General features: G+C 44.5%; 1 protein-coding gene across 6 annotated transcripts in view; it reads left to right on the forward strand.

The window, feature by feature from the left end:
• Positions 1-14,372: 14,372 nt before the first annotated feature.
• Positions 14,373-22,568, forward strand: part of ralgapa2 (Ral GTPase activating protein catalytic subunit alpha 2) — an 88,513-nt gene continuing 80,317 nt past the window's right edge. For 2 of the 6 annotated variants that reach the window (XM_076027533.1, XM_076027535.1), the window contains exon 1: positions 14,375-14,728. In XM_076027533.1, coding sequence (XP_075883648.1) covers positions 14,623-14,728 — 106 coding nt within the window. In that variant the 5' untranslated portion in view covers positions 14,375-14,622. Of the gene's footprint in view, positions 14,729-22,568 lie in introns of all 6 variants that reach the window. The other 4 variants (XM_076027537.1, XM_076027534.1, XM_076027536.1 and 1 more) reach the window with 3 other exon arrangements.

A 22,568-nucleotide genomic window follows, 5' to 3' on the forward strand; every position in this document is an offset into this window, starting at 1 on the left:
TTGAAGCCACGGCTTTTGTTACTCCGCCAGGCTTGCTTGGAAACACCAGGCTGAAAACACAATGAGCGTTTTAAGAGCAGGGCTAGAAAAACAATCTGGCCAGCCGTGGACATTTGCATAGAAACCACCTTGTTCTTAAGGCAGATAGCAGGTGCCTTCCTGCGCCGCAGCTGCCTGATAGCAGAGGAATAAACTGCACTGTCCTGCAGGAGTGAATTTTTTTCAATATACCTCTTCAGGTTGAAGACATTTCTCCGGTCATTTTCTTCTAGTACTTCAGTGTAATTCCTTTTTTTCCCTCTCTCTCTCTCTCTCTCTCTCTCTCTCTCTCTCTCTCTCTCTCTCTGTCTGTCTGTCTCTCCCTCTCTCCCCTCCATTTTTCCTTTCCCGGCGACTGCAGTATGTGGCAGTCTGAATTGTGTGTTATTACCCAGCAGGAGACAATATCATTACCACATATTTGCTGTCAAGGGTCTGCAAAGAATGGTGCTGTCTTGGGCCTCAGTGATCTAACAACCTCACACAGGGCTCCAGAATTACCCACTCCTGGCTGGGGGAAGTCAAACACTACCAGTTAGAGAGGGGAGTGAACAAAAGAGAGGTACTGACTGCCACCACACACACACACACACACACACACACCACTCCCCGCACACACACATACACACTTCCTGGCTGCCTCTCTCCAGAAGAAGACAGAAGACACACCTCCCCGCCGCTAAACCGAGGACGCCATTCCGTAGCGTCTCCATTGGAATATATATTTGGTTCAAGTGCCGGATGATACGAGGTGACGGGGAAGGTTTCTCCCCTGGATGCATTTCAGATAGACAGCCGCTCGACGTAAAGACTAAGAAGTGTGGATGGATTCCTTTGTATCGGAACCTAGAAGATGAGTTATTGAAAAAGCTGAGAGCTTTTTTTTCAGCTACAGAGCTTTGCGCATTCGTTGTTAAATTCCCACCAAAACTGATGTTTTGCGATACCTTCAATGTTCGAAAGGAGAGAAAAAACCAAGGCAGCCAAGGATGGCTGAGGTGTTGAGCCCCTTGTGATGCTACAAACGGCCTAGCACACACTCTTCCATACAGGGGAGCAACCTAAAGAAGTCAAGTACGGTGGACTTCTGAGGAGTTGAGAGGCAGGCTATAGGGGCACAGATTCTAATTAGTATTATTAGAAAACCCTGGATTGAAAGAACAGAGGTGTGTGTGTGTGTGTGTGTGTGTGTGTGTGTGTGTGTGTGTGTGCATCACTAGTTTAAAAAAGAAAAGTTTACATCTATCTCTGCCGCTCTCCTCTTAACACATCACAACAGTGGCTCCAGCCTTTAAAAGTCTTCATGGAGATATGTCATGCAGCGTCTGTCAAAAACAACTCCAGAATGGCGAGGCGGCCGCTTTCAAGAAAACCAGCTATTCAGACTTTGCAACAATGCCGTCCTCATAAGATAAATAGAACCGCTATCATTTTCCACTGACAGCGTACAACAAAACAGGCCAACAGTTTCTGCATACTGAGTGACAAAGCCATCTATTTTCTTTTCCGGCAAAACAGGCGAAACCCGCTCCGGCAATTGAACCACAAATGAGGAGTGAAAAATTCAAACTTTCTCTTTCCCACACGCCGTCATTTATACGAGAAATAGAAATATTAGATTGCTCTTGCCCATCTCCTCACGCTTAAGGGGACAGCCAGCCAATATGCGCGACATGCAAACAAAGGGAGCCTGTGTGAGCCTGTCATCCAGGAATCCGTGTAAATCAGCCTTGCAAATAATCAGGGGGAAGACAAAAAGAATCTGTGAGTGCTGCTTCTGCCGGCGCTTTGTAGGTGTAAAAAGAGACCCTTATTTAAGGTGAGATGTGGCTGTGCATTCTTGATACACCCCTGTGCTAAAACAAGGCAAGAGTCCTTGATTTTTGTCACACGAATAAGAGGCCAGCTCTTGACGAGGCCACATTCATATTCATGAATTTGGGATTCTATAGTATTGAAGTAGGAGCATGCAGCTCCTGCTGCCCCTTGCCAAAGGTCAAACGTCTGAAAACTTGCAAACCATTTTAATGACTTTGAGCATTCAGGTTAGTCAGAAACATACTGTGTATATTATGTTGTGCCTTTCACAAGTGTACCTGCGAGGTGAGGTGGAATTTTTCCATTTAGATTGTGCAGAACAAAAAAATGCGAATAGCGAGAAGGATTTAAACAAAAAAAAGAAGAAAAACCAGGGCACTCAGGTCGCGGTGGGAGTTGAACGGTAAACAACTTAGCATTCCGTCACAATGGAAGGAGCAGAATTTCTCTGTGGTGCAGTGAAATGCGTTTTATTCCGAGTTGGCCCGCTTATTAAGCTTCATACAGTGGAATTAATGCGGTGCCTTTGTGTTTGTGATCCTGTGAGTCATATCTAGGATCATGCATTTGGTCTGATACGGAGTCTGACACGATATTAAATTTGAACATTTACACCTCGCAAACAGAGAGCACTCAAAGACTCCAGGTGATCGGAGGAGATGATAACGTTTTGAAATCGGTGCCACCAAATTAACCCGATTCTAATAGGATTTGAGGTAGATAACATGGAAAATTACTGTTTTCTTTTCAAGGCAATATACAAAATGGAAGCGCTACAAATTGATTTCTATTTCCTCCCTCGATGCCCTCCTCCCCAGCCGCACATTTTCATAATTTGAGATGGGGCGATACGGCATTAATATTCCCTATCTTATCTTGTCACATCCTGAAATTGTTGGAGAGGATATGATTAGCTCAACAATAGCATGAGAAATGCACTTTATGAAGGCTATCCAGGTTTTCTATGACAAAGCGAGTGGAGAGGTGGGGAATGGGCCAGGAAGCAGACACTGTGGCAGTCAAATGCCCCTCCTGTCTGGATCTCGATTTGTCACAGCGCAGCTATTCAGAGGAGCCCGGGGGCCCCCGGCGATACGGCGTGCCCACCGGCATTGGGCCATTCACACACGATTAACATTTTATTATTGTTCATAGGCCATTTAGGAAGCAGGAAGACATGCCCGGCCTAGCGTTTTAAGGGCGACTCCAAAGCGCCGTTGTTTTTGGTACTAGTTTAATGCACCATTAAGCCTTTTGGAATGAGCTCCACCCATCAGAGGCGGAAAAACAAACGTGGCTTTCTGGCTATCAATGGGCTCCACTTAGAGGAAACAATGCCCTGATGAGGGCCCACCAGTTTCCTCATCAGTGAACATCAAAGATGAATAAGCCCCTGGCTGACAGCTTTGTCTCCACTGTGATACCCACAAAGCCCTGCTCAGTGTCAGCCCTCTGCGCTGCCCTAACAGGTGCGTCCCCTCTTCCTCAATGCACCGTTGTGACGGCTGAGCAGAGGTGGCGGCGGAGGTGGCGGCGGAGGTGGCGGTTGCGGTGGCAGTGGCAGTGGCGGCGGTGGGCTCCGCTCCACATCCGCCTTAATCCGCCCCGCCATAAAAAACACTTTGAAAAACAAACGTTTGTTTGGCCGAAGTCAAAGCGGCGGAGCCCGGAGCTCGTCCATCTGTCCGCCCAGGCTTTCACGTCTTTATTCCTCACCATTTTGTGGCGCCGATTCATCCCTCCCCACTCCGCTCGACTGGATCGGACATAAGAGGCGATCTGATGCACAGCACGGGGCCAGGGCGCGCAGTTACGGCAGGCATTTCTTCGGATTATGATAACAGCACCTGAAGAAAAATAGAAAAGCTAAAGCGTAACGAGAAGTGGGAAGATAGTTTGCATCAGCCGACAGCGTCCGAAGGTGTGCGCCTCAGATCTTTGGAGGAAGTTGAGGAAAAAAGAAAAAAGAAGAACAACATCTCTCTGCAGAAAAAAAACAAAACATCACCATTATTCCGGGCTTCGGCTTCCGGATATTTCTGTACAACGACCAGACGCTTCAACCAACCACGGTGACGGCACCAAACGGACGTTGCAACGGTGGCTGACAAACTCATTATCGGTGTCTTATCAAAAACCCAAATGGCAAACAAGGTGCAAATTATTAAAGGGACTTGTTATTGCATTGTGATCAGCTGGCCCAATGGGAGAGTTTGCTTTGCTTTGCTTTCTCGGCGGGGTGGGGGGGGGGGGGGGGGGCGGCTGGCACTGTCACATGTAAAAGTGCCTTAAAATAACCCACTGTCGTGCTAAAAACCTGTTCCAAAGTCTGGAACTCTTCCCGTGAGTCCTCACAGGGTTTCACTCCGAAACGTCGGGGAGAATCCTGCCTTGTCTTTTTGTCAGATTTTCAGGAGCGAAGAGTGTTGATCTGAACATTTTGCCGTTCCGCGCCCTTCGCTTGTTATGCATTTCCCGCTTAAAGCCCCTTTGCACTTTAGATAAGGGAGCTATTTTTTTTCGCAGGTTAATTTCCGAGCTCCCCCTCCTCCCTTTACTCGGCGCGGTGCTTATTTTCTGCCGCTGATAGGCTCCCGCTACTTCATGGGAAGATTAGAGCCCCTCCACTCAGGGATATAGAAAGGCCTTCAGCCTGGCAGAGAGAGGGAGAGCCAGTGTTGAGCATTTTAATCTAGAGTCACAAAAAAAGATAAGATGGCAATGGCAGATCAATATGTGCTCTATGGTGGCAGCTCGCTGAGAACTTGTCTCCCCGGCTGTGTAGTGAGAAGCCTTTCTAGCCCGTACTTCCCATGGCTTCATTTCTGCGGAGCCGGGCTATCGGGCGGTGACAGTCTCCCCCCTGACACCCCACACCGGGGCATCTTTAAAGCCAGGCGCCACGCAAAACAGACGGTGAATATCTAAATGGGATCGCCTGTGAAATTTGCCACGATAAATCTCTCCAGGAATCACCCGGTTTGAATATTTTGATATCGCATCTGTCCTTGGCTACCTCAGGGGGCAAGGCAGGCATGATAAGGGATATTCAGAGAAGTGATTAGATAAAAAAACGAAAGCTAAATTCTTTTTTTTTTTTTTGATTGAGCAGGGGTGGGGGGGGCTGCACAACGGTGGTATTTGCACTCTGCCACGTCGGTGTGAGTGAAGTTGAGAGCGGCGGCAGCATTCAGAGTGTCAGTCTTTATGCCTAATTCGCTCTCCTCTGCGTCAGCGCGTCGCTTCGTTCCATCACTCCGGCTAAGATCAGCTGCAGCGTCGGCGCCGCCGCATCATGGGAACGATTTCCAAGGAAGGGGAAACTCCTGTGTGCTGTTGACGCTTCCTCGCCCTGGAAATTTGGAAACCTTTAATTTGCAGTCAGATAAAGTGCTCCTGCTTGTCATCGTGATTTAAGCAGACACGGGCACCAGTAGTCACACTCTGTACTGAAGAAAAAGTACCGATACTCTGGAGAAGGTATTATTTTTCAACTGCAGCACAGTAATTGTCTATAAACGTTAATAGCCATAACCGGTGAACTATTATTGGATGTTTACACTTTTAATAACAATTACCGATGTTATTTTCTACATTTTTATTTTTTTTCTGTACTGAAAATGTACTGAACAGTGACCCCAAAAAGTCAAGGTTCTCAAAAATAATCTCTGTCTAAAATATGGTCCAGTTTTAAATTGAACTACACAACAGCACAGTTACTATCATAGTAATAAGTGTGTTTTAGCAGAATTAGTTTATTTTAAACACTTGGAAACGCAAAAGTAACAAGCATGTTTTTCCAATTTAAGACGTCGAAGTATACACAAATGTAGTAAGTAAAAGTAAAAAAGTCGTCAGAAAAAGAAATACTCAAGCAAAGTACAGATACCTGAAAAATCTACTTAAGTACATAGTACTTGTACTTCTCTACTTCACACCTCTGGTTCCAGACGTGCATTTGCATGCGTGCACATTAGGCCTAGGCTCCCCTGCTTCACGGCGGCCTCCAGCACCATTCTCCCCTCCACTAATCCTGCGTGCTGCCCTCCGATGCAACGCTTTGACATGTTTGTGTTGGTGGAGGCAGCGGGGCGCCAGCCAGTGCCATGTTTGTTTGTTTTTCATCCTGGGCAGCAGTTCAGATGCGGCAGTCGCTCCAAGCCAGGTTTCAGCTTTAACAGCAAAACATGGGGGGGGGGGGGGGGGGGGGGGGGGAGAAGAGAGAAGAGGAGGCAGAGGAGGAGGAGGAGGAGGAGGGGAAAGAAAAAAGACAAGCAAGTGTTAAACCAAATCTGTTTTTGAGAGCGTCGGACACGTGCTGTAAAAGACAACTGCAGTGCTCTGGGTGAAGGGTTGGTGGCTGGTGCACGTGCACGTGCACGCGCGTCTGCGGACACGCGCGCGAGCATTTCCTGAGCCGGCGTGTTGCGCGACGGGCAGACCTCACCGAGGAGGGACTGGCAATCACTCCATTCAGCATCTGCTGCCTCGCAGCTCATATTGTCATTCCCCGGTTTAAAGGAACCTTGAGCGGCTTCAAAGATCCTTTCAAAGCCTTAATCCTAATAGGTCGCGGTTTGTTCTGTCACATCAAAGTGGGGTTGGGGGGTGGCGGGGGCGGAGGCGGCGGTGAGGGGGTAGGTGGGGGGGGGGAATAATGCATTGGCGCTGGCAGAGATTCTTAAGGGCGGAAGATTGGCAGAGGATTTGCAGCGCGGGGAGGACTGAAATCTGAAATATCGGACACAGAATGCCTGCTGTAATAGATATGAAATGGGTCTTCTCAAAAGCATGAAAGGCTGACATTTCCAGAAAGTTTGTCATGAGAAGGCCCTTTTATTCCCCCCCTCGTCTATCTGCGTTTGTACTGCCACCTCGCCCATAGTGGAAATTCGCAAGTGTCACTCCAACAGGTTATAGAATAAGATTGGACATTCTTTTTTTTCTTTTTCTTTTTCTTTTTTTTTTTTTTTTTTTCTTTTTTTCACCCTTCTCTCCCTTTTTCCATTGACGGTTTGAATTTCTGGCGAGAGACCAATTGAGTTCTGCCCTCCGCCTGGCAAATCCCACAGTACTCAGTTTTAAAACCAGGACCGGTCATTTTTCTCTGCGTATATGAATATATATCAATTGGTTTCTCTCTGTGTCAGAGTTTGGATTATTTTTTTTTTTCCTCCTTCCCCACCTGCCGTTACCGTCTCCCCACTTGGTGCAGCGCCGCTTGCCCTGCACTCACACAGTCGAAGGGGGCTGGAGTCCATCTCAGCTGCTGAAGCATCTGAGATGTGTCTTCATTTGATCGCTGGGCTACCAGACAAACAAAACAAGCATCGGCAATTAACCCAAGAGCTGGTTTTCAGGAAGCCTCAGGGCCGCTGGAGAGAAGCTCCGCTGGAAGGTCCACACGTGACTGTCAGAACCTAGAGCTTCTTCTGCTCAGCTTTGTTACACTCTGCTGCCCTTCACTGGATATCATTGATTGATAACTATCTATTCCTCATGGCCAACGCTGATAGGAAATTTGCATTGGATGTATTTTTTTGAAAGGGTATTAACGATCATCAGTCATTTATGTGCACCAGAGGCTAATAAAGATTAATTCCATCATTGTGACCAAAAAAACATGTCAGACTTCTGTTATAATTTTCATTAAATATTCACATATTTTCTATCCTTATCATTTTTACGTGCTTACTATATTTTTAACCATATGGCTTATATAAAGATAAATCTCTGTATAGCATATACACAGTCACGTAAACCTGTCATGGAGTGTGTGTGTGCGTGTGTGTGTGTGCACGTGTGCGTGCACGCCGCATGCTGCCCCTTAAGTGTTTCTTCCTGTGTGTTTACTCCTCATCTCTCTGACACTTTATCAGCTCTGAAGGTGTCGTTCATGCATTTTAACCCTGATCGACTTGGCAGACAAAGAGGTCCTGGCCGTGTTTCAACAGTGCACAAGTGTCCAGCTAATTAGGTGCTCATGGGAAACCGGCCATTGATTTTCTGTCGCCGCATCAGCCGGCCCCCAAAAAGAAACTGGGGCTGTTTGTCTTTTTCTCCTGATGGCACCGTGTGCCATTGATAACAGCGATAAAACAGCCCAGAGGTGTCGCATAAGCAAACCTGGACACACTATACCCGTGGGAACCCATATATAACCCTGCCGTTTAATTGCACTGGGCCTTTTAGGGAATGGATTCGCGGTGGCTTGTGGGGGAGTAAACAAAGTTTGTCTTGGGATGGAAATGGACCAAGTTGCCTGGCAAAAAAAAAACAAAACAAAAAAAAAAACGTACCTTTTCAGCTCTGTAAAGGCATGAAATCCCTCTTGTGCTTGTTAGTTCGCACTCCCGTGGCTCCAGCCTGAGCAAGTGGTGGCACAGTAAACAAACAAACACGTGAATTCACACACACACTCACACACTCACACACTCACACACACACTGAATCGAATAGGGGATTTTGTCAGAGAAGTTACTAATGGCCACATTCTCAGGATCCCTACTAACATAGAATATGAATCCTGGAATAACACCCAATTGTATCTTTATATTTTTCATCATTATTTTTTATTTTGCGTATTATTTCAGCACTACTTGTTTTTTTGTCCTTCATTTTTTTGGGGAGCAGAACGGAAATACCGATAATGCAGTCTACCCTCCACATATTTGGAGTTGGAAACAACATTGCTGAGCACACAGACGTGTATAAATAATGGTTTCAGTATCAACGCCGGACAGTGTGCCAGCCCCCTGCTGATCCAACCACACACAGGTAGAGCCAGCGCGGGTGACAAGGGTCCGTAGACATGGGCATTCAATCTGCCAGCAAACTAATCAGTGAAAGGGATGAACTCCAAGCTTATCAGAGGGGGTCATGGGATGTGGGTGGAGGAGGCAGGGATGTTTTTGCGCAGCCACAGCAGGGTGACGCGAGGCCCCAGAACTGGAAAAAAAAAAAATGCACAATTCTCAATGCAGGAGGGTGGAAGAGCGCAACCCTTAAGGAGGTGAAGGAAGCTTTGCTGGCTTTCCGCCCACACGTTTCCTGAGTCTGACGCTAACCCCTTCAGCTTAACTATGATATCATGAATGTCTGCCTCACCTGCAACGGATACCTGCCAGTTTCTGTGCTGATGATTGTGAAAGCGTCTGTGTAGGAGCACAGAATTACAACAAACACCAGCACATACAAATTGATTTATTATTATTATTGTCATTATTATTATTATTATTATTATTATTATTATTATTATTATTATTATTACTATTATTAATAATAATTATTATTATTATTCTGTATGCGTAAGATGACACGAACTTAATGTCAGTAGCACACTCAGGAAATGCATTGTCTCTGAAGCACCTGTCTGAGACAAAGGCATTTCTGACAGTATAGTAACCCGTTAATTTATTTTCTTCTTCTTTTTGTTGTACGTGCAATTTACTATTATTGTTTTATTATTTTACTCCTGCCACCCGCAAAGACATACACAAGCGTACGCAAGACCTGTAATTGAGAAATCTGTGCTCAATCAAAAACAGACAAATCAGTGTATAGACAGGGGTATATATTTATACTTTATCCTGGATTTTTAATAATTAATGCAGAGCAGTCATCCAAACTTTGAACAGCAGACATACATGCAGAAAACAAATATCAAAATCAAACTGGATTCACTGGCTAACAAACTGGATTCAATTTCCATCGAGTCCTACAGCACATACAAATATATGCCAATGTACATTTAGTTAAATACACTGGAATATACCTAAAATTGTTAATAATACAGAATGTCATAACGTGACAAATGCGGCCATAAATCCACGTGTCAGTCTCAGTAACCTACAACTTTGTGTTCAGGAATTAACTCCACCTAAATAAATAAATGTGGCATTTCCCTGGGCGAGGTCAGAAGTTGAAGGCTCTTCGCAGCATTCCTCTTCCCCTGCACGGTGACGCAATGCCGAGCAGACGCATTATTTTTTCCCAGGCCTCTTAACTGATCGCCGCTGCAAACGTATCAGCCATTTAAAGGTACACGGCTGTAATTCAGCACGTAATTTCACATCCTAACGGAATCCAATTAAAAAGCATGGACATTTCAATTAAACATCCGCGGCTTGTCGCCACGGTGTCACGAGTAAAATTGGAATCAGATTACGGTGAGAACCTGAAGAAGTATTCCACACACCCCCCACACCCCCACCCCCCACACACACCCCCACCCCCCGCTCGGCGCAATAAGGATCATGCATCCCAGATAGAGACCCCTGTCATGCACACTGCCGGGGGGGGGAATAGCCTTTCCTTTGCCAACATTAGTCATTTAATTCTCCCTCCTTATTAATTTCACAGCAGATTACCTGAGAAGATACCGAATGCTGTCAGCAAAGAGTTTTAATTAAGTATGGGGTATGTTGCTCTGAGTGCCTTATGTGAAACTGCTGCCTTATAATGCTCTTGTTTTAATTACTTCAAAGTGCCCCCTCATTAACCTCTATGGAGATGTGCTCCAAACTACGGTGCGCATTATAAACACTGGAATCAGAAAAAAATGCCCGTGTGCGGTTTGCCCACGTCGGCGCGCGAAAAATGAAAGAAGCATTTTCGTCATTGTGTGGCCCTGAAAGAGCGGTATTTTTCTAAATATAAAAAAAAAATCATCAAAAAAAAATGAGAAGATGAAAAGAGGCTCCGCAATTATAATTAATGCGCTTTGAACTTGTCAATTGGGAGATAACCTTGGTGGTGAGGGCGCACCATGACGACCCCTGGTGGGAGTTATAATTTCAAAGTTCAATCTGACGTTTGGGCCCTACGCATGGAGTCTGCAATTAAAAGCGAGGCTTCTCTCTCTGTTTTTTTTTTTTTTTTTTCGTTTTGTTTTGTTTTGTTCTTTTAGTATTATTATTATTTATTTATTTTATTTTATTTTTTAGCGAAAACAACTCGTGTTAAATAAAACTACATGTACATAACTTTCCATGGCAATGCTGTCATTTAGGGCTGAATGACGCGTGAGGGGAAACAAAAATTTAAAGGCTAAGTCACGGGAAACCCTGTCAATCTTCGAGTTTCAGTCAAACACTGAACGGTTTTGTTTCTTTCTTTCTCTTTTTTCCATCTCTCCGCAGCTCATCTGTGTCAAGGAGCTGTGGGTGGTCGCGCAGCCAGAAAAGCAGCAGCCCTGTGGACATCTTCTTTTTGATCCCTTTCATTCTCAAGTTTCTGAATGGTCCAGTATAGATTTTAAAAAAGAGAGAGAGAGAGAGAGAAAGAGAGAGAGAAAGAGAGAAAAAAGAGGGGGGTGATCCAGAATGGGCTGCTTTTCTCACCACGCAGAGGGGATAACTGCGCCACTGTCCACCCCAACACCTTAATGTGGCTTAACAGGATACATTAGGTTTTAATGGCACTTAATTGCACAAAAAGGAAATCCATAACCGCATAAGGAGAAAAGTCAAGTATTTCCAAGCTCTTTATAAGAACAATTTAGAGGAGACAAGTGCTTTTCAAAACCTTGGATAGGAATCAGTCCGACCCGCCTGGCCGCCAGGAGGAGGCTCTTCATTCGTGGGGCTGCAGCGCCACCCTTCGGTCGCACTGCACTCTGCAGGTGATGGTTAACCTTGGCCGGTAAGAAATAAAAAATAGAAACCTTGTGACGGCTCATGCGGTGGAAATTAATAAAAAAAAAAAATTAAAAAAAAAAATCATATTTAAACTTATTGATTGAATTATTTTTTTTTTTAATCATCAAATCTTTTCAGAGGTGACCTGGTTGTGAATGATCTCCAGGTGCAGCGGTTGGACGGCACCTTGTTATTATCCTTGTTAATGCTGACATCCCAGCTAATGAGCAACAACCTGCACTTTAAGAACGGGGGAGGGTTGCGAAGAAGGAACGGTGATTACAATCAATTAAGACTGGTGACAAAAGAGGCGCAAGGAGCCCGCGCGTGTTGTGTTGTGTTGCATGTGTGTGGGCGAGCAGGCGAGTGTTTTATTCACGCGTCCATCCCCCCACCCAAACCACCCTGTTTTGTGTAATCAGCATCTGTTGTGACGAGGCAACAACATCCTCCTTTCCTCAGAATGGCCCACTTCAGATAATGAGTGTCGTACCGAACCGCGGGCCAAAGGCTGATTTTACTCCTCCACTGCGGCCTTCGCTCTAACCGCCTCTTATTCTCCGCGTTATCATTCAAGACATCGGTTGTGAAGAAACGCCGACGAGAGAGGGGGTGGGCAAATGCTCTCGGTGCGCTCGGCGCTCCGTCAGCGGCCATGTGCAAAATAAACACTTGCGCGCTTTCCAGAATCCGCCGCAGAGGATTAGTGGACACCGACGGTGTCAAGGAGGTCTTTATTTTGAGACGCTTTCCCACTATTTAACTTTTTGTTGTCACTCTTTCGTGACATGACCCTTCAATGTATTTCCTGTAAATGTGCGACTTTAGCACGTCGTATTAGCAGACTAAACAAAGAAATGAACAGAAGCACAACAGCATGTGGCTTCAAACTGAGCGGTAGATTTTTGTTTGTTTGTTTGTTTTTCATGTTTTAGGCGCCCTCTGCTGGTTGACTTGGTCACATCGGAGGCACAACAGTGAGCCCCACCAGCATAAAAGAGTGATGGACTGCGAGACCGTAAGAGAAAAAAAAGAAAAGAAAAAAAGGTACGGCATTCAAGAGGTTGAACAGATTTCAATGAATTGCAGTTGTTGTTGGAAAGTGATTAAAATATTTGTCTTCTAGACAGACAGATAGATAGATAGATAGATAGATAGATAGATAGATAGATAGATAGATAGATAGATAGATAGATAGATAGATAGATAGCCAAAGCAAATCAAAATACATATGTGTGATGATTTTGGGGGCGGGAACAAGGAGGTCGCTCAAGAAGGCTTTCGATGTGACCTGGTTGCAGATCGAGTTCATGAGTTTGAAAGAGAATAATAAAGCATAAATTCAAATAGTTGAGCAGTTTGAAAAACCAAAATGATACCTTTTCAGTCCAAATGAGTGCCCTAAAATAAAATTATTAATTCTAATAATAAAAACGGCACTGCACAGTTTTAAACGGAATTCATCTTGAATATGCTTGATTTAAACGGTACATATTAATTTCAGAATGAAACTCGCTGCATGCACAACCATTTCACACACAGCATTTATTTATTTTTTTTTTTTTTTAAATAGTCAGCACACGGTCTGATTGCCGTGGATGCTTTATGCTACTCATGCCTGTGTTCTTCAGCATTCATTCCCCCAGAGTTTAAAGTGTCAAGCGGATGCTGCTCGAGTGAGCAGCGAGCGAGGACTGCATATCTTTTTTTTCCCCCCTTTGTAGTCAACGCCATCATAGCAGTTTAGGCATAAAGGAAAATTTAAACACAGCTCTCTTTCATGTAAAAGGTTGAGCTTCGCTGGTTCACTCGTGACTTCAACATTTTGTGTGAATGGTTAAAAGAGGGGGGGGGGGAGACATGCGGCATCTTTTATGAAAGATCTGGTGTAATTCTAGAGCGTCAGTGCAACGTTCAAACGGCTCGCGACGTTTTCTCCATTATATTCTGCCCTGTGAGCCAACACAATGTCAAACAACTGAGACATCTCAACAGGCTTCTTCCACAATGAAGTGTTTTGCTGTTTGCCTTTTAAAATGGCCAAAATCAATTAAAGGGGTGCACATGTCGTCGCTCACAGCGATAAAGAAATAAAGTGACGACACCCATTAAGGACAGCGAAATGTAATTTCTCACTATGTCAGTCATGCGCCTGTGCTTTTGCAACAGCATAGGTGCATTTTTAATTAGGGAGAAAACAACATTAGCACCAACTCAGACTTGTTGCAAGATAATGCTTAGGCTATATTACTAATAGCATAATAAGGAATGCTACCACACCACAAGCAATTTGATGATTATCTATTTTATTTATTTATTGTGAATATTAATCGAGGAGGTAGTGGCTGTACCCAGCGTAAAACACACCTTAAAAGTGTACAATAGGATTTTTACAAAACGTATTTTGCAAGATACATAAAGTATCAACTTAAATACGTTAACTTTGAGTTTGCACTTCTCTTCTTTAGTTGCTAGGAATTTATTTCTGTCAAATCGCAGTGCTCGTTATCTTTGTTGCGTTTAACTATATTGAACACCAGGGGGCACATTGGAGCTGCGGAACTAACCAGACCCCCCAAACCATCCTGTAGGAGACCCCCGGCACTATAAAAAACAAAGTGATATTGATGAAGACTCTATTCAGAATAATACGTTTTGCTCTAAAATGTTGGTCTATAATTTGTGTTGCCTAATTTTCTGTAAATCGTTAAAAAATAAATAATTACACAAACCTAACCTCATCGCCCAATAAATCAATTAAATTGATGAATCCGTATGAAAGTTTGAATGGGTGGGTGGGGGGGGAATGTCTTTAATTAAAAAAGCATCCAAAACACAACAGACGGTGGAGTCGCACGATGAACCAGTTGTAAACAAGAAGGCGTATTCGCATGACCACCTCTCCCTGCCCCGAGCTGCGCTTCCGTGTTTACACACCCACAAAAAAGAAAAACAGGAGAGCCAGCAGCAGCAGCAGCGAGCCGAGCGACGGTCGGGACCAGCAGTGTTTACCGAGCAGGGCATCGAGTGTTGGTGAGGAAAGTGACAGTCACACTGGAGCCTTGGCGTATCATATGCTGAAGCACAGGTGAATTCAGCCTCCAACGGTCCCCAATTCACAGCGGGGATGTTCACTCGAAAGCCTCATGGAGACGTCAAGAAATCTACACAGAAAGTTCTGGACCCAAGGAAGGATGTGCTCACCCGGCTCAAGCACCTGCGTGCGCTGTTGGGTGAGTTGAAATGTCAGCGGTGCTGCTGTTGTTTGATGTTGCATCGCCGAGCTTCACTCGCGTTAGCTCCCTGGCTAGCCTAGCCTAGCACCGGCTAACGTCAAACAAGGGAGTCAGGTTAGCTCCCCGTGTGTCACCGCGGTGACTAGTGCAAGCTCTTTGACAGGTAACATCACACTGCAACACTGTCAAAGAAGCCCCCCTCGCCAGTTTAAATTATTTCGCATCTGACACGTACCTGCCCCGTTTTTACGTGCTTTTATGAGACTCAGCGGCATATAATGATGGCACGAGGCTTTTGCTGAGAGCTCCGAGAAGCTCCAGCGCAAGCCATATGTTTGTTAGTGTCGGGGTACCTACCTGCCCTGCTGTTTTACGCAACCTGATGTTCGCATTTATGTGTAGCGCATCTGAGTCCGAAAATGACTGTTTGAATTGCTGTTCCGGTGAACCCTGTACGCAGTTCTGTCAGATTTTGTTCCAAGCTGTGTAGTCACTGGCGAACATATCTATCTGTATGTTAGGTATTGAACATGGTGGAGGCAGGTTGTTTTTTTTTGTGGCTGTGTGTATGTTTTTACTGTGCTGATTTACATATTTTACTGTGATATGGATTCCTTGGGTCTGAAATAAAATAAATAAACTCGTTGCCGCTATAAAAGCATAAATAATGGCTAACGTGAGCTAGCACTCCTAGCGGCTAACAAGCTAGCCAGCCAATGCTAACCGAGCCTGTTTTGACAGGGCATCTGTTTTGGGGGAGGCAGCCGCTCTCCATCAGCGCTTTCGCTGCTTCTTTCCACCGTCTTACAGCGGCAGCTCTCTTTATCAACACAGGATGGTACATAACTGCCATCCTTTATATACTATAGATAAAAGCGAGAGAATGGGGCTTTCTTCTGGCTGCTTCCCTGTCTGAGCTGAAGTTCCCAGGCTGCAGACACCTCGCTTGCAAATACTGAAATGAACTGATGCAAATTATTTGTGGAGTCGCTTTCCCCCCCCCTCTTCCAGTATGTCAGAAGTTAGGTATTTATGACAGGTAGTAAAACTGTTTTGTTCCTGTTTTGTCATTCTCCTCCCTCTTCCACTGTATACACACTGTACACACACATGTTCACAATTATACTGGACATTGCAGTTCTGTGTTTCTCATGATATAATCTGTTTCCTGGACATTTCCAAATGTCTTGATCTGGATTGCAGAGTTCACCTGAAAACACAGGTGTTATTGCATCCTTAAGTACGAGTTCTAAATGACAGCAGTGCGGTGGAGTGTGCTCCTGTGTTTGTGCGTAATATACAGTAGATTGTTCGTTGCTTGTTAGTTATTACGATGTTAATGCCACAGAAAGATTTTAAAATATATCTAGGGTTATGGTTACGCTGCGCTTTTTGTGCTTGCACTGACAATAGTTGTTCTCATTACGTCAAGGAAACAACCCTGAAAAATGAATCAAAAATGGGGCCAGGAGGTACTTGGGGAGGACTGACGTCAATGGGGAATTGTCAAAAAATGGAGAAAAGCTGACTTTGGTTCATTATGTGTGCAGCACGCTGTATGATGTGGAGTTCAGTCCAAGTAGGTCGGGTATTCTCAAGTATTCTGCTCCTTTTCAGAGCCTCAAAGATGTTTCACTACCCGAGAGTCGTATAGATCTTTATAAAAACAACACATTTAGCCCTTTGTTTACAACCTCCCCCTGGAAAAAGCTTGCTTTTGAGCCTTATTGCTTAAAGCGCATGCTTTGTTGTAGCTGCCACCCTTTTGTTTGGGAAAGGATTAAAAACAAGGCGGCGGGCCATGAGGTGCTTTGAGAGGGCGGAGCGCTGTCTCGGCTGGTTGTCACTGACCCCGGGTAAGGTATCAGTGCCCTTTGTGACATAACAAAGGGACAATTTTCAGAAACTGTTTTCTGCACACACTTTCTGTGGTAAAGCAAAACAGGCAAAGAATGTGTGTGTGAATTCTCAGCAGGTCATTGACAGGGAAGAATCCCATTAGAAGACGGTGTTAAATGGAATTTTGCAGTATTAAAAATGTATGGTATTCAACGGTACTCGTGATTTTGTGCCCGCTTTAAAATGACTGGCAGTGATGATAACATGCCGTTGAAGTGGGAGTCCCAAGTGTCGGTCTGGAAACAGGCTGATCTAAAAGTCTAAAGTCTAAGAGTCTGCACTGTCAGCACAACCGTGACAACCAGTTTAAGCTTTTTAAAAAAAAGCAGAATAAACAACAAGTTGTGGGAAAGTTTCGGCCAGTTATTTCTCTGCATTTTTTTTCTGCTCTCGTGGCACATTTTCAATGTCAAGACCAGTGCGCCTGGCGTGCAGGTCAGCAGCGCAGAGACCTGCGTGTCCTCTATTTCTCTTTCCCACATGTGCAGCCAGAGATAAGGCCCGTCTGTTTTCCCAGCGGCTGATAGTCCCGCTCGCACGTTGATGTGCCTGAACAGCCCTGATTTCACCCGCGCTTTCTAGTCCCGGGAAGGATTTCCTCCTGGTGTTGCCGCTTCCTGTGCGGACAGGAAGCGTTGACGAGAGATGGGGTGCAGCAGAGGACAGGAGAGGGGAGAGATGTGAGGGAATATTTCACGTTTTTTATGTGCCGACAGCACTTTTTTGTGGTCTTTAAGCACAAAGCCCGAGGATGTGTTTTTACCATATCCCTCCAGTTTTCCGGGTGCTGTGCTTGCTAAAATGTGGATACATTTTTTTTTGTTTGTTTTTCATGTTGTTGTTGTTTTCAGTTCCCTAAATTCACATCCAATAAACTGTTTGAGACAAAGAAATGCGTCTGTGGAGATGCACGACCTTCGTGATGTATTTCCACCGTTTGCATTTTACTTAAATAACCAAATCTCGCTTTTCTTGAGTGGTGTCATTTAAAAACAACAGGAATCTTCCTTCAGTGGACCTACTGGTTGCTTGATAATTAGCTCTCTCTGCTACGAGGTGGGTCTTGGCAGTGGCACTGTGACGATCGACAGTGCTCAATAATCACACTAGTTGTATTGGTAAAGTTGTCGCCGTCGTCATAGTTGTTGTCGTTGACGGTGTAATCCGACTATTTTCAGAGTGACCCCGTATTGGTTTTCTGCTCACTGAGCATCCGCTGCAGGGCCGAGTGTGTGAGCTGCTGCATGTTAATTTGCCGGTCATGCCTGAATGGATTTGGCCGAGGCTGTTTAATTACAGGAGCCCAGCGAACCACCTGACCGGTCGCTGCTTCTCCCAGGGGGAAGCGCACTTACAGACTTTTTTTTTTTCCATGCTTACACTCAATTTCAAGCCGGGGTTTAAAGTAACTTGGCGTCGGTTTTTAGCGCAGGCCAGTTAAAAAATTCATCGGAACACGAGACATTACGCTGCAATGTCAGCCCTCAAATGTTTTACAGTCATAATACACCGTTTGTTCTTTCCAGCGAGCAAACTCCTTTCGAACCCGTCGGTCAACTCGAGTGTTGACGGTGATAACAGTCAGCTGTGTGTGTGTGTGTGTGTGTGTGTGTGTGTGTGTGTGTGTGTGTGTGTGTGTGTGTGTGTGTGTGTGTGTGTGTGTGTGTGTGTGTTCAGACACGTTATTTTCTTCCTTTACTTAACGTTTCAAACGACGACACGGTGAACCCACCACACACCGGGCAGGGAACCAGGCGAACGCACATTGCATCCTCAGGACTGTGCGTCAGCACTCAGTCAACGCTCGCACTGTAATATTAGTGATTAGAGATTCATTGGTCGCGACTGACTGAGCGTGAGTGCACACGCCTTAACCGTCAACTGTTGTGATGACTGGGTTAATAGGCCCTTTTTTATGGCACCTCCCTCTGCGTAGCGGTTTGTGCATTTCCATGAAGTCCTTTAATGCGCATGAAGACTTTGGACATTTTATGGAAGCTGCGTAATTTGAAACCACTTTGCTTCGGGCAGGTCTGGTGTTGTTCGCACTAATCAGCATCAGGTCTTGGCTTCATGTGACCACGTTTATCACGTCAAAGCACTTCATGGAAATGTGGCACAAGCGCTAGGATTCTTTTTTTTTTTTTTTTTCAAACAAATTCTCAAATGCTTGCATAGTATTCGTTTGATTTGTTAAACACATACTGTAATACAAACTCTAGGTTAATATATTCAGTTTTGTTTTGTTTTTGAATATCTGTGTTTCTGAGTGATTGATTGCTAACAAATACAGAGAAGAACAGTTCAAAGGAAGCAGCCGAACTCTGGGTAAGACTCTGGTTGAGATGGAAGTGCAGCCGTCTCTCTGCAGTTCTATTTACCCAGAGAGGTTTGCGTGATCATTTTGCATTTTTGTTACTGTGGCAAAAGTGGAATGGACTCCTATTGGTTGACACAGGTAGCCTCGGTTAGCACAGTGGTTCTCAACTGCGGGGGTCTCAGGACCCAAATTTATTCCACAAAAATAAAACCGCTATCCCACTTTCTATCAGGTTTAGCAGATAAATTATTTGAAATTATTGAATTAAATTGTGTGTCCTTCAAAATAAATGACCAACATATCTCACTATAAATACATTTATATTGTTCAGCATTCTTTTGTTTTTGTTTTTTAAAGGGGGGGCGGAGTCTGTCTACAAGGCCGTGACACAATCAAAACAACTCTGCGACCCACTTTTGGGTCAGCGGGTTGTGGCATTGCCAGCGTTGTACTTGACCTTTGTAGTTTTCTTCTTCTTTTTTTGTAATTTATGCGAGCGTGTGCGGTGGCTCAACTGAAAGTGCTGCAAATCTCAAGGTGAAGTAGCGGAGGAGACGGCGGGAGCAGAACAGTGGGAGGGCTCTCGAGAAGGTCGTGAGCGCGGCTGAAGGAAGGCCTGAGATCACTCGACTTGGCATTGTCCCGTTGTGTAGTACTCTCAGCCTACACACGCGCAATAACTTAGGGCCTTTTATTGTGTTTTATCGGCCCATAATGAGGTTTATCAACAAAGTTTTTACTCTCAAGTGGAGTTCTATAGAAACGCCATATAGAGTGCTATTAAAAGCCCTCACTGCCTTTTGTCAAGTATTGAGAAGTAGCAGGCGTCTCACATGCTTCTCAGTTATGACAATGTTGAAGTACTTATTCAAGAGCTGTTCACCCGCCATCCTCCGCTTTGCTTTTCTGCGTCTAGGAATTAGGAAGAGTTTACTTCCTGAAAGTGCTTTTATTCTAACTAGAGACTCTCTGAGTACGATGGGATCCATGCCATGCATTAATTGCCGCGTAAATCCTGTTAATAAAGCACAGTTTTGTAGTGTGCCTGGTGAAAATGATCCTTTTTTTAATTCAATGGAAGTCTTTACTTCCTGGCAGAGTTACTCCCTAGCAGGGGTTGAGCTTGGGAGGGCACAGAACTTTGATACCTTTGTAGCTCCGACAGAAATGCTCTGATCACATTGAATTAACCAAAAATGTATCATCTTTCGGTGCCAGATTCCCAAATCGAAGAAAGCAAATCTCAGCATCTGCGAGCCATGTGTCACGATCTAAAGTTGTTGACGATTGGCTTTGCTAAAGACGCCTACAAACTTTTTTTATGTTGGAGTGAAAATTTTAGTCATGTTGAGGAAGCCTCAAGTCTCTTCAACTCTGCTTCATTGAAGTGGATCAAAATGAAGCAAATTGTTACATTTGTGCCAAGGATGTGGTGGCAGAGGACGGGAATAAATGGAATATAATGATAAAATGGAATGGAATTTGTGCTGTAATGCCAGCGTAGAAATTGGTTTGAAAGCATCTGCTATCAAACCGGTAAGGAAACTGGCATTGTATCAAAACAATTTGAATGATTCCCAGCACTCGTCTCAGTCTAAGACAGCAGCACTTTGCAGAAGATGTTGGACCTTTTCCATAATTTCCCAGCAGCTTGTAGTCTGGCTGCTTCCTGCTGTAATTAGGTTAATTTTTGCCACTGGCCAAAATTGAATTGGTGCATTAATGCAAAGGACCATCTTAAAGACTCTATATACCATAAAACCTGCACACTAGCTGTGTTAAGCAGCCCTATCCACCTGATGAGGGAATGCAGACAATTTGAACAGTAAATGCAAAAAGAAGAGGTTTTACTGTTTTAGCAGTGAGCGTTCACGTCAAGCTCAGTCGCGCACCGGTGGCGTCCTCCTATCTGTCTGCGTCCACGGCAAAGTACAAAAGCCATGTCAGTGTAAATAGTGGTGAGGTCGACTGTCGAGATTGATTTCTCATGTGAAGTCGAGCGGCTGTGGTGTTTGCTCGGGCACCTATCACTCCCTGCTGTCTCTGACCGAAGTAGCAGCTGCTTGTTTTTCTTTTTCTTTTTTTAAAGCTACGTGCATGCGATGCTCACAACATGCGTTCGTAATAATGGTCCACAGCATGATTTAATTTTTCGAGGTTTCGAATCTTAACAATTCTCACGCTGCTTTGCTGACAAGAATTCCTTAATTTGAAATGCCTACATTTGAAACTAATCAGTGTGTCAGCCAAATAACAGACAGTCCTTGGCACTAATAAATCCACTCTCTTCAGTGTTCCGTCTTTTCACGAGTTGTCAGCGTAAGGTAGCGACTGTGTAGTCGGCAGCTCCTTGATAAAGATTTCCTGCCACTGACATGAGAGCGCACTAGACCTCCATTATCACTTCTTTTGTCAGGCGCGAGACGATAACGGTGTCGACCATCAAGAGTTCCCTTTATCCATCTCCAGGGCTCGTTGGCTCTGCACTTGATCTGCATTGTTTAAGTTTAGTTGTAAAGAAGATAAAAGGGGGGGTTAGGAATGGGCACTTGCGGCCAAGCTGTTGTGGTGCCATCTAGTGCTGGGTTTCATTCAACATTTTTCAATATGATGCCTGAACTATCTTTTTTTTTTTGATACCAGATGTTTTGAAATCAATTTGAACATCAACAACAACAAAAATACATTGTCATTTGAGAATTTTTTTTTCTCCATTTCACTTGGGATCCAAACCAGGATTTCCTCCAAATCAGGCTTTTCTGATTCCCATCCTGTGCCGATACATCTTTGGCACAACCCAGCCCAACCTGCACACACGCAATATAAAGGCAACAGAAATGTTTGATACGAGTAGGTGCGCCATGTAAACAGAGCCTTAATCCTCAACCAACACTTGCCTGAAGTAAATGGATTGTTTGTTGAAATGTGTTTTTTTTTCTCCCCCTCAAGTTATGAGTTTGGTGTGAAGAGGTCTGATGCTTGTGAATGCCTGTGAACTTTGGTCTATATCAAGATATGGGATGAGCAGAATAAGGAAGTCCTATCAAGGCGACATTAAGCGCTTTTTTTCCCATTTCATTCCAGACTTTTCTATTGTGTTCTAAATATAATTAGTCCATCTTAAAGATTTCCTACAAAAATGAATATTTGCTTTGGGGGCGATTCTAGAGCTTCCACGCAGCTTTTTGTTGAGCACAATTTCTTTCACCCTCAACACTCGTTTCAGTTTGTGGCAATGTCATGTGCTCAGAAGCCCAGTTCCAAACATGATATAAATCACATGGTGTGGAATGAAAAGGCTTTAAAAAAAAAAACAGGAAGACAGCAGTTCTCTTGTGCTCTGCGGTGGATGATATCAGTGTGACTTAGACTGCACACGGAAAAACTAGTTTGTCCAGTTGCACCATTTACCTGCTGTCCTTCCTCCACCATAGTCAAACCTGATCCGAGACCTGCCGTTTGCTGTGGCGCAGCCTGTTATCTAAACCCTCAAAGTGGAGTCTTTGTTGTCTTTGTAAATGCGACTACTCCTGCTAATCCCTCGCAGATTTCCAGGTTTTAAGTCACTGGAAAACAAACACTTGGTGTTGGCCCGACGTCGGATTACACGTTGTTGCC

The sequence above is a fragment of the Nelusetta ayraudi genome, unplaced genomic scaffold, assembly GCF_046127955.1.
Source record: "Nelusetta ayraudi isolate G7.1 ecotype Tasmania unplaced genomic scaffold, CSIRO-AGI_Nayr_v1 ptg000021l, whole genome shotgun sequence".
Lineage (NCBI taxonomy): Eukaryota > Metazoa > Chordata > Actinopteri > Tetraodontiformes > Monacanthidae > Nelusetta > Nelusetta ayraudi.